At 33.2% G+C, this 12,550-nt stretch overlaps 1 protein-coding gene across 1 annotated transcript in view; it reads right to left on the bottom strand.

Moving 5' to 3' along the window:
* Nucleotides 1-26: 26 nt before the first annotated feature.
* Nucleotides 27-12,550, bottom strand: part of Hml (hemolectin) — a 31,216-nt gene continuing 18,692 nt past the window's right edge. Inside the window, 23 exon segments of the mRNA XM_011499369.1 lie at nt 27-215; nt 318-482; nt 547-664; nt 1,712-1,864; nt 1,935-2,201; nt 2,664-2,942; nt 3,170-3,462; nt 3,679-3,903; nt 4,160-4,276; nt 4,538-4,891; nt 5,299-5,638; nt 6,008-6,259; nt 6,475-6,633; nt 7,238-7,523; nt 7,607-7,744; nt 7,746-7,891; nt 8,536-8,951; nt 9,371-9,753; nt 9,987-10,143; nt 10,705-11,006; nt 11,067-11,274; nt 11,476-11,916; nt 12,370-12,540. Of these exon segments, the coding sequence (XP_011497671.1) occupies nt 61-215; nt 318-482; nt 547-664; nt 1,712-1,864; nt 1,935-2,201; nt 2,664-2,942; nt 3,170-3,462; nt 3,679-3,903; nt 4,160-4,276; nt 4,538-4,891; nt 5,299-5,638; nt 6,008-6,259; nt 6,475-6,633; nt 7,238-7,523; nt 7,607-7,744; nt 7,746-7,891; nt 8,536-8,951; nt 9,371-9,753; nt 9,987-10,143; nt 10,705-11,006; nt 11,067-11,274; nt 11,476-11,916; nt 12,370-12,540 (5,525 nt within the window). The 3' untranslated portion in view covers nt 27-60.

Below are 12,550 nucleotides of genomic sequence, written 5' to 3'. Positions count from 1 at the left end.
GTCACTTTTGAAGTGTAAATTAAGTTTAGAAAATTTAATATAATGAAAATTCCAGTTAACTTAGTTATCCGAGGAACAACTTTCACAAGAACATTTTACAGGTACTGTAAGGGATTTTTTGATTTTTTCTCCATCTTCGCATATTAACTCCACGGTAATCTCCATATTATTCAATGGTTTACAGCATTTACAATTAACCACTTGATTCCAGTTTTCTATAATTCAGAAAGAATTTTGTATGTTTGTGTGTTTGTATGTGTGCGGCTAGATTTGAAATACATAAAATTTATATTAAAATTAATATAAAAAAAGCATACCGGTATTAAAGTATGTTGATGAATTACAATGTCCATGACATTCCGTTAGATTTTTAATAGGTTCAAAGTTCTTACATGTACCATGAATACCTTCGTTTTCCATCAATATTCCAATAGTTTTCTCGAAATCAATAGCTTCTGCAGCACATGGCTCTATAATATAAAAATATAAATATTATTTTTTATACAGTTATTATGAAAATTATATAAAATATTTCTTAATACTAACGTTCGACAAGTTTATTATCAGATGTAATATTGCACTTCTTACAACAACCATCAAAATACATTAAATCTGGTAAACAGTTTAGCTCTGGACAAACTGGTGAACTCGTACTTATAAGTAGCTAAAAAATAAATAAATAAATTAAAAAATAATAATGTTAAATATCGTATATTTTAAATTACAATATTTTTATCTTTTTTCTCTCTCCATATTTTATTATGTATAAAGAAAAATATATAATGTATGTCTTTGTCTCGATGTAAATATTATAAAAATACACTAACTCAAAAACAAAACAAAACAAAACAAAACAAAACAAAACAAAAAAAAAACAATTATTATATGTTCACAATTTTAAGAAAGTGACCGTTTGAAAAATTAGAATTAATAAATTACTATGCTTAACACGTGTGCACGTGTGTCTTATTAAATAAGCTATTGAAATTAATTGTATGCTACGTATGAATGATAAGTTAACGAAACAGGATGAGGTGGAGGGCCTTTTATGGAACAAAACTTATTACTGAAGTCTGATATATTATTGCACTATTTTATGAAGTCGAATATTTCTCAAATTAAGATGGAGTTCTAATCTTAGTTATTTAAAATTGCAATATTAAAATCGAGGTTTTGATGTAAATCAAAGGAATTTTCGAATGAATGCGTTAAGCTATAAAAAGCATTTGGTTATATATTGCGGACATAAATTATAGTTAAAAATTTATCCTTAATATAATAATATTCAACAGTCTCATATATATTTTTAGCGAAATTATTATCAATAGATAATTCATATAATTAATGAATAACTGTTTACCAATGTTTTAATTTATTATTTATTATAAGAATACCACAAACTTGATATTAGAAATATTGTATTAGGCAAATATTGTTTTATTTAACTTTATTTTCATAACTCATGAAAATATGAAAACAATAATCTCCGTATTAAAAATATTATATAAAAATTAAAAATATTATATAAATATTAAAAATATTATATAAATATTAAAAATATTATATAAAATTTGACAAGCTTTTCCATTAACATTACATATAGGTTGTAATTATTTTAAATATATTAAATCATACAATTTTTTAATGATAATGACCTCATATAAGTACACGTGAATAAAATCACGTAAGTACTTGTAAATAATCTACGTACCTGATCTTTCTGTTCAATGCACGAATAAGTAGTGCAATTATCATTGGAGTACCAAATCTTGCCGGGTTCGAACAAAAGATCGTCACTAACACAATAAGTTTGCTTACATTCTCCACAACAGTTTCCATAATTTGGTTCTTGATATATCCATCCCTATAAATATAATCAATTTACAATTCAAACCAAATAAAATATAGTTTTATACGATAATAGTGTTATTTACCTTTGGGCAATTTGTATTACAAGTCTTGGTTTCCATGTGTTTTACAATTTTACCATCATCAGATTGTATGCAAGATTCGAAGATACAATTGTCGTTCAGGGATTTCCAAGTTTCTCCAATTTCATAATACTTGCCATTGCTAAAGCACGCTGTCCTAATAAAGTTAGGGCAGCACTCGCCGTGAACCTTCTGTGTTTCTATTTTGTAATTATTTTTTTCCGATGGATCCACATCGCCGCAATTTTCTATCGCAACTTGTATTTGGAACTTAAAATAACAAATCAAATAAGATTACAAATATGTTTATAATATAAAGGTCCATTAATTTAAAGATTTCCACTAAAAAAAAAAAGAAGTACTTTTTGATAATTCCCTCGATTTTAATAGACATTTAATATCAAGTTTTTTTTTTTTTTTTTTTTTTGTATCAATTCATAATATTACTTCCAAAAATAGATGTCAAATTAATAATTAAACAATTCAGAATCGAAGAATTTCTTCTAAAAATTAAACGCTAAATGATGAAGGACGATAAGGAAAAATTTCTTCCTTATAAGATGTAATTAAAAAAAAAAAAAAAAAAAAAAAAAAAAAAAAAAAAAAAAAAATCTTATAAGAATTAATTCGTTGGACATATTAGTAAATAAACGATGTAAATAATCTTGCAACTTAAAGCTAATGTTGTCTCAAAAGGACGCTTTTACAAGTAACGAATAGAAACATAAATACCGATCCGTTGTAAGATGTACACGATGCCTTAGAGCAATAGTCATTGGAATACCAAATTTCCCCATCGATTTTCAAATTGCCGTCGACGACGCAACCTAGGGCCGCACATTCGCCACAGCATGCGAGACTGCGATTAAGAGAGGCTCGATACTCGTATCCAAAATCACAAGTTTCCACGCATTCTTGAACAATCATGTTCTGCACAAGTCCGTTCGCATCTATCGAACACTCCTTCATCGCGCACATATCGCTTGGATTTGGATACCATTTCTCTCCAATCTGTATATGATGGAGACATTGAACAAGCAAACACTCAGACACGAAGTAAATATTGATTCACGAGATATTGTGGTAATAATATTATTTTTGAACAATGCATTGTCTTGCATTATATATGCTGTTCAATTATACTTATTGCGCAATTTTTTTTTAATTTAATTTACTAATTAAGCGATATAAACAAGGAAATTTGTTAACATTTAAATAAATAAGCGTAACTAGCTGACCTCGTAAATCTGGTCGGCATATTTGCACGCCTTCCGCTCGAAATTTGGACAACATTGATCATCGAGTTGAACTTGGTTCAATACGAAATCAAAAGCATCTGGATGATTGGAAATATTAAGGCACTCCTTCTTTAAACAATTTGAATTTAATATTCCATCTCTGAGCTCACAAGTGCACGTTTTACATTTGCCATCCTCCCATACCTCACCCACGTGTTTGGCAACTTGATTCGGTATGAAATTTAATTCATTATTTGAATCCATATTGTAAAGGCACAGGTCCGTTGGTGGTTCTATAATGAAAAGAAAAAAGAAGAAAAAAAAAAGGATGAAACAATTATTACATTATTGATGTAAATGAAAGATGGATGTAATTAATTGTTTACTTTAATAGATAAACGTCATTTTAAGAGGCACTTATATTGGGCATGATAATGGATAACTTATTTTATTGTTCAAATGTTAGCCTTGAAGCGGTAATAATATTGATAACTGAAAGATCGACTTACCGCATACAACTTCAGGACAGCATAGATTTACATTTGCTTTAATGATGGGAATATAATATTCCTGGCATGTTGGAGCTTGAGGACAAGTTTCCAGCTTGCAGACTTTAGTTGCTCTTGGACAACAACCAGATGTATTTGTTATCAATACATATCCTGGCTCTAAAGTTGCTTCGTCTTGCATTACTTCATTTGTTAATAATGGACATTGTTCTTCGGGTATACATTCTGCAAACAAAGCATGTAGTTTAGTATAAAATGTGGACTATAATGTAAACTTATCAATATAAAATTAAATAACCATAAGATGTTTAATCATCGAATAATTTGATCAAATTTTATATAAATAATATAAAATTTTGTGAAAAATTTAAGAATACAAAATCTAGGCTTTATCGACTTATTATTATCGATTTATTATTAAAATATTTGTCTCTAGGCGTGACTTAATTGATTTTATAAATAAATCACGTAATGTACTTACGACACATAAACTTTTGACAGCCATTCGAATCCACTGTAACTTTTAATACTTGACTAAATCCACATTCGGGCTGCTGCGTTTCAATACAAACTGATGTCGATGGCGTTGGATTCGAAACTACAGTAAGAAAATCATATTTTAATACTACACCAGGGCCTTTTCCCATATAACCTTCATTATTGTAAATTATGCAATTTCAACCAGAATATCAATTTTATGCACACTGCAAAATTATTCAAGGTACTTTATTGTCGGTATACATCGCTTGACATTATAAAAATTACTGCTCATACAAAGCTATTTTAAAATATTACGCATTCTAAAACGCATTGGTAGCTAGCTACTTGCCCTTGCTTAAAAGAACATTACAAGACGTACCACAGAGATATTTCGGGCAGCACTCGTCCTCGGTGCCAGGCACTAACACTGCATTTGAATTCTCATCGCAAATGGTGCCGAGTGCGGGGCAACTCGTCTCCTGGCACTTGACGACCCTCTTGTCGCACGAGCAGTGCGTGCACTTGTCTTTCTGCCACACGTCACCTTCGACATGGCCCTCCTCGTCGCAAATAAAGCAATCGCGTTTTGGTATGCAGGTGTCATTATGATAGAAGAAGTCCGATGGGCAAAAGCAGCCTTCGATGGCACTGGCCGTGCACTTGGTGGCGCTTTCCTTGTCTAGAGTCTCGCAACTTTCGGGGCAGCCGAGCTTGCACGCATTATACTCCAAATCTAGCATTCAATGGTCAGTTTAAGTTCGCTATATTTTACAAAGGCACGAATTCTATAAGATTCAAGGACTTTTATGAACAAGTAAAAAAAATTAATTAATGAATAAAAAAAAAAAAAAACTCAAATATTAAATAACGTAGGGACGAGTGCATTTACGACTTTATACACGAACAAATTCAAGATGAAAGAGTTAGAAAAAAGTGATTCGTCGATATCTCGTAGAATGTAAATCTATAAACTTGCAGGGAGATTAAGACAAATGACACAAATCACGTAACGGACTTTTAGAATTATTTTCACACACACACACACACACGCGCGCACACACACACGCACTCTCTCTCTCTCTCTCTCTCTCTCTCTCTCTCTCTCTCTCTTTTAATATCAATATTAGTTCAGGCACTTACGCGGTGAACATTCGTAAGGGCACAACTCCTTGGTACGCCAATCGATGCAAATACCGCCAAGAGAGCACATTCTTGCGTAGGACTCAAAGTCGTTGCAGGTGTTACCGTTCTGGCATACAGTGTCCTTACAAGCTAAGTAATAAGGAGCGGGATCGACGATACAGTGACAACGTGAAAATACCTCGTCGTTCATGAGCCTCTCGCAGTGATTGTCCGTCAAGGGACCTTCGGAACAGTTTTTCTTCGGTGTGTTAGTGCAATGCTCGTCGTTGAGGTTCAATACAGCGGGAAGTTCTTTGGCGAGCCAACTGTTGCCGAACTCCACCACGTCCTTTGTTATCTACGGTTTATTAAATTTCATTGACTATTAAAATGGCCGTAGCTGTTGAAACGATCGATTAATGGTCAATGCGTTTGATTTAATGTTCCAATTGTGTATTACTTAGTACAGCTTAAACGCGAGGAGGTACGTATCGCTTGCAAGCATACGGTATCTTCGCAGAACGAATATTCCTTTAAAATTTTAATTATCGTCAAATGAATTTGCTTACGCAGGAAATTAAATAAGTAAATAATGTTAAATTAAACGAGAACAATGTATATTTACAAATAAACTATTTCTTTTTCATGGAGTTTTCTGATATTACGTTAAAAGAACTTTTTAATAAATTAACCGTAACGTATGACAATGTTATTTACGTAATTATACCTCTCCATCTTGTTTCTTAAGATCATCGTCTTGGATGCCATTGCAATTGCCACAAATACCCTCCATAGACCCGCCAAACGTGTGAGATGGCAATCGAAGCATAAAAGCAAAATTGTGCTTATAACTGACAAGTTCTAATTGAATTGTGGGAATAACGAGTTTAATATCATTATTTCGAGTTACTTCGATATTTATCCAAATAGTTTTGTAGGGGAAAGCGATAATTGTAAGCTCATCGACGATGGCAATAAACTGTAAAAGTTATAAAATATTATATTATGTTATTCTTTCATTTTAATATCTCTTTTATAATAATTAAAAAAGCCCATGTCTTAGATCTCAAATTTTATTATAATACTGAATAATAATGAGCTTTAAGATTATTATAAAAGTTTATTTATAATACAATTCTACAATAACGATCGAGCACAGTTTTTTCTTTTATTAAATAGAAATTTATAATATACCTCGTTCGATTGCCTTTCTTTTCTTATTTCGACAATATGCTCTTGGTATAATATAATGATTGCCTCGGTACAAATACCTTCATCGCAAACACCATTACTGACTAGAATCTGTAAATGTATCCCAAATTCTATTAAAGTCTGCGAAACAGTCAATAATTTCTACAATATGCAAAATCTTTATTTTATAGCAATAAAATTTAGTAATTATTATGATATTGCTACTTTATTGGACTCGTAACAGTTTTAACGAAAAACCACGTAATATACCAGTAATAATTTCATAACAAGAATAATAATTGACAAGTGTATAAGAATAGTTTGACTTTAGTTTTAAAGTTACTTGTTGAAAAATTATAAAAAAAAAAACATGTAAAAAATGTGTAAAAACTTAATAAAAAATTAATAAACTACTATCGGTTAAAAAGCGTATAATTTTCTCACATTTCTCACAAATTATTGTTTTAAATAATATTCCATATACTTATTGACGTAAAAAATAAAACAAAAATGAAACAAAAAACGAAGGATTATTCATACCAATGTGTGTAAAATGTTGAGTTATTGAAAATCATCGATGTACTATTAATGTTCGTATATACTTAATATATGAATAAGTTGGTCCATTATAAAATGATATTACAGCATAATTGTAAATTTCAAAGATGGAATGACAATGCATCTTGGGCATGTTGTATAATTTAGACTATTATATTCGAATATATTATATTGTATTATAATAGTGGTTGTTTGAATTATAGCCGACCTCGTAAGAATATTTGCCGGCTGCTCCTTCGGTCACCGGTACAACGTGCCTTGACAGGACGTACGTACAATTGCCGTTGAAAAGCACGTCGCTCTTGTCGAAGGTGACGTGCCTGGAGTTGCCAAAGCCATCGCACACACAGTCCCGACACTCTGTGGGCGGCACGCAGTCCTCGCCGTTTCGTACGAGACCGTCCGGGCAGAAGCATCCGGGCACACAGAGACCTTCGGTCGCCGGGCACGGCTCAACTTCCCGCAAGTTTTCGCAGCTCATCTCGCATTTATTCCTAAAGTGATTAAATTCGAGGAGCTCAACGGGGGATCGAAGGAGCGCGCGACATCGGAGATAACGGTGCTGCGATTTATCTACCTGAAGCAGTCCTTGCGCACCAGCGGAGCCTCGCAGACGGCCGGGCACTCGTAAGCGGACCTCCAGCTGGACAAGTCGATGCTTCCGTCAGCAGCCAAACACTCCGAGACGAACGATGCGAGGGCCTTACACCGGCTTCCCGGCATTTAAGCAGGCACAAGTGCTCTCCAAGCAGCTCGATATGAACTTTTCCCGGTCGATGACTTTGTCACAAGCCCCGAAGCTCGCTTCCCTCACCAAAACGCACGTCCTCCAAGCCACCGCCTGAGACTCGCGCGGGCACACCTGTGTAGAAATTATTATTCACGAGTCTGTGTATTATGGGTCTGTGTATTAAAACAGTTTGGCTAAATACGTATCTGGCAAAACAGTTTTTTTTTTTTTTTTTTAGCGCAGCTTTTAGCGCATATTACATTTAATGATTTTTTATATTAAAGATTACATCTTTATTTTTAATGTATTTGTGTAGCTACCATAGCCTATTGCTTCCTTTGATATGTACGCGAAATGTATATAAAAACCTCATTAATTTATGAACGTGGGTTATAGTTTTTTCTATTGTCAATTAATGTGCTTGAACTTATAATAGAAAAATGAAGGGAAGTAATTTATTTTTTTGTAACTGACAACTTGGCTTTATCAATTTTCAAACTTACATTTACATTAAAAATTCTACGATAAATAGGAATCCTTTTAATTTCACAAATTTAATCTCATAGCTAATATTCATTCATGTGTATTTATATTGATTTAATTTAAGATTAAAATGTTTAAATATTACATTTAATACTGTTATTTTTTTTTGCGCTCAAATAAATTTCAATCACTATCATTGAGCACGTAGTGAATGAAACATTTTATATTCTGACATTTGTTGATACATATCATTTATTGCTAATATGTAAAGCGAATGATTACTTTTTACCAACCTCCAGCTTACACTCGGGACTGTCGAGAAGCTTCCAACTATCCCCGAATTCTTGTGTACTCTTAGCTAATCTTCCATTAGGCATTTGTTGATCATTTTCTACATTACCATCAAGGTATCCGCACAAGCCATCGACGTGTTGAGCCAATTCTTCGGAGACGCTAATTTTTAAACAATCGAACGAGTCCAGTAATACCCAGAAAGGATAAAGCCGCGACTCGAAACGAAGCGCCTCTCCCACGCGCGATAACTTCATCCAGTTACTCGTATCGCTTAGGCGCTTTACTTCACTCGAACTATACCTATTACCATCCACTTCGACGCACATGTCCGTGTGTAGTATAACAATGTGGTCGTCTATGCTGATCAATAAATTTGTCGTGCACGACTCGCTATCATCTTTACAGACTTTTTCCACTGAAATAAGATTTTTTTTTTTTTTCATCATCAAGAGCATTATTACATCGGTACTATTAGAGATCTACAATATCTGAATATATTGTTATATTGTTATAACGTTTTGTCTTAATTATTAATGAAAAAACAAAGCATAACATTATTTACAATATAACTGTAGCAGTGGTATAGATATTGTCAAGATTTTGAAATTATAATAGAATATTCCATTGAAGTAGGCATACTAAAGGAGTTTTTTTTTTTTTTTTTTTTTTTCTCATAGAAATAAAGGTAGAAACTATTGATCTCAAATGTTATTGATAAAATATAATTTCGAATAAAAGTATTATCTAATTTCTTTATCTGTAATAATAAGAATAAACGAATACCCTATTATTATAAAGAATAGTTTTTTTTTTCAACGATATTGATAAACTTACTGACAATGTACCATCGATTGGCATCTCGATCCCTTGCTAAAATATGATTACAAATATCATATTTGTACTTGAGATTATCGAAAGTAGCGAATGTTCTTCCAACGTTCTTGCAAACTCTTTCTTTGGCTGGAATTGGCACGCAAGTATTGTCACAGCCACTTGTTTTCCGATAACTCCTCGATTGATCATACATAGGTTGAAAGCCCTCAGGGCATTTAATTTGCTGACATTCCTCGTCCCCTTGTTCTCTATCGAGTGGTTTGCACAAAAGTTTAGGACAAAGCATATCATTAACATCTGTTTCACCGAAACGACTCTCGATCGAAGGCGGTGGTAATTTCGATCTAAAATGCGAAAAATAAGTAATTACTCCAAAGCCGCTGCATTACTTTCATTTAATGTGCAAATATTTAAATTTTGAAATGCCGATAATTCATAAGCTTGTAACGCGCGCTGGACAAAATATGTGTATCATGAAGCGGGACTTATTAAAAATTAGGCAATACTAGTTTATAATACCTTTGTAAATTGTAAATATATGAATATGTTTAGATAAATATTTATCAGTGTCGAATTAAATACATAAGCAATAAAAGACAATGACGATTAAACTTACTTCAGCTTTTCTCTATAAATGTTTTTCGTGTATTTTATAGATTCGGTATTTTGCATGGTGTAACTAAAGTTTGAATAAGAGTTGGTTAAATCAGAGCTTTGATCGGATTCGCTTGCCGTGACGAAGCCGGGCGGGCAAGCTGTCTGACATTTTATACCTTAAAACATATATATATATATATATCTATATATTTTAAATTAAATTGTACTTATAATTAAAAAATATCACTGGTCACTTATTACCAGAACTAATTACGAATACTGTCATTCTTCGTCAAGTATTATGAAATACTCAAAAATTTTATCTCGCCACATTTATTACATTCAAGAAAATATAATGAATCAATCATTAATTAGATCAAAACGATTGTAATAAAAATAAATTATACAATTAGTATTAATAAACACATAAACAATTACACTATCCAAATTAATTATGAGATATTTGAAAATTAGCGAAGGGCCAAGACGGGAAGAGTTTTTCCTTTATTTTTAACATTTTTTTTCGAGTAGGGTAATGGCGTGTACGGGGAAAAATGCTAATACTTTAATGACAGTTACTTATTATGCTCGTTAGAATTTATTTAAATAGATATTCAATAATAAATGTAATTGAATCTTTAATTTTTATAAAATGGTAATATTAACTCGCGGTAAAAATGCCATAGTAAAGAAAATTTGGAATATAAAATTGTAGAATAATCTAATGACCAACGTACTAATAGTTATGTGCTTCTCAATGGTGGTGTTGGTAATCTTGCGGCAGCCGGTCTCGTCGTCGGGGCAGTCCTGGACGCCGTCGCACCATCTGGCCTCGTCGATGCAGTCGTCGCTTGTCGGGCAAAGCAGCTGACCGTTCGGGCAGGGCTTGCAGACGCAGTTGCAGAGCTCGTTGAGGACCGACCGGGAGCCGGACTCGGGGCAAGGAGGACAGATCTTTGGCTGGCAGACGGAGTTACCGCCCAAGGCGCAAAGGCAGTGCTGGCAGTCCGTCGTCTCGTAGCTCGAGCCAACCGGGTACCTGCGCGATCCAGGTTTTCTACCTTGTATTCGTGTGCAATTGCGAAGACGAAAGACTTACGGTACATGTCCGACGATACAGGGACACTCTTGTTTGGTGATGCAGAATCTTCCATCCCACCATAATGATTGGTCGCATTTGCAATTTTGCGCCTCGTCAGCCATAACGCCGTTACAAACATTGCAGTCCGACTGTAGCGAAGGAGGAGGAGGAGTAGGAAGAGGAAGAGGAGGAGGACTAGGTTGCGGCTCAATAATTTCCTCTTTTGCTAAAATAATTAATTCATAAGTGTATTATTAATTCGATGTGATATTGTAAGCTGAAGTTAATTATAAAATTGCCGTCACTTGAAAAACGAGAACACGAGCGTTCGATTTAAAATTGCAAGCTCGTTGGATTGTATTTTGCACGAAAGAGATTTTGAATAATTATGAAATAGCTAATTGTAAAAAAGAAAAGCATTAATTACGATAAGGTTCGAAGCAGCCGATAATTTCCACTTTCAATCCAATGTGTCGATGCCACTTTGTCGGGAAAATTTTCAATAATCGTGCTCGCAGTGGTCTTTTGAAGTAATTCACTTTGCTGCTGTAATCGTCGACATTGCCAAGGTATTCTTTTTCAGCTCCTGTAACGTCGATCATAGGGTTCCACTTTTTGCCATCCGTGCTATATTGGACTTTATAAGCTGTTGTCCAAATGCCATTCCCGCCCTTAGTTTCGACGCCGGTGATATTTCGAGGTGTTAAAAAGTCAAATTGAACATATTGATCAGGACTATCTAATTGCGGACGCCAGATTTCGATCGACGAAAGTCGAAGATTTGGAATTTTGTTCTGAACCGACGACGATACTGACACTTGTTGGTCCGACATCATCTGATCGTCATAGCCCATTTTATCTTTGCAAACTGATGGTAGAAACAAAGTATATGGACTTTAGTTTTTCATAATTTTCATTAAAAAAAAAAAAAAAAAAAAAAAAACCTTTCACGAGATAGATGTGATGAAACATAAAACGTGATTTTATGTCTATTTCGTGTAATTCTTTAACGCGTTACATTTCACCATACAAATTGAATTAAACGATAATATTACCGATAAATAATCCTTTGAATTTATTGAACAATAAAATTAAATATATTTCAAAAAAAAAAAAACAAAAAAATTAATCGATGATTAATAATTACAGTGTTATTGAATCGTTATCATTTTTCCATAATAATTACAGGGTCTATCATTCACTTATTAATAAACGAAAATAATTATAATATAACTACAACAATAATACATTGTAAATTAATTATTTTTTCATTGGCTTGTTATTTAAAGAAAAATCAGGATTAAGTAATTTATTAACTTGCCTGGCTCGATAAATATTTCGGTAATTATAGTTGTTGTGATAATGGGCGCAGGTGTTATAGGGCGCGGTGTCGTCGATGTGAAAATTTCTACAGGCGTTATTGGTGTCTTTGACGATGTGAAAATTTGCACAGGTATTGTTGGTTCCTCCGACGACGTGAAAATCTCAGAATGTATAATGGG

The sequence above is a fragment of the Ceratosolen solmsi genome, unplaced genomic scaffold (genome assembly GCF_000503995.2).
Source record: "Ceratosolen solmsi marchali unplaced genomic scaffold, CerSol_1.0 scaffold2, whole genome shotgun sequence".
Classification (NCBI taxonomy): Eukaryota; Metazoa; Arthropoda; class Insecta; order Hymenoptera; family Agaonidae; genus Ceratosolen; species Ceratosolen solmsi.
This window is presented reverse-complemented; position numbering and strand designations above follow the sequence as displayed.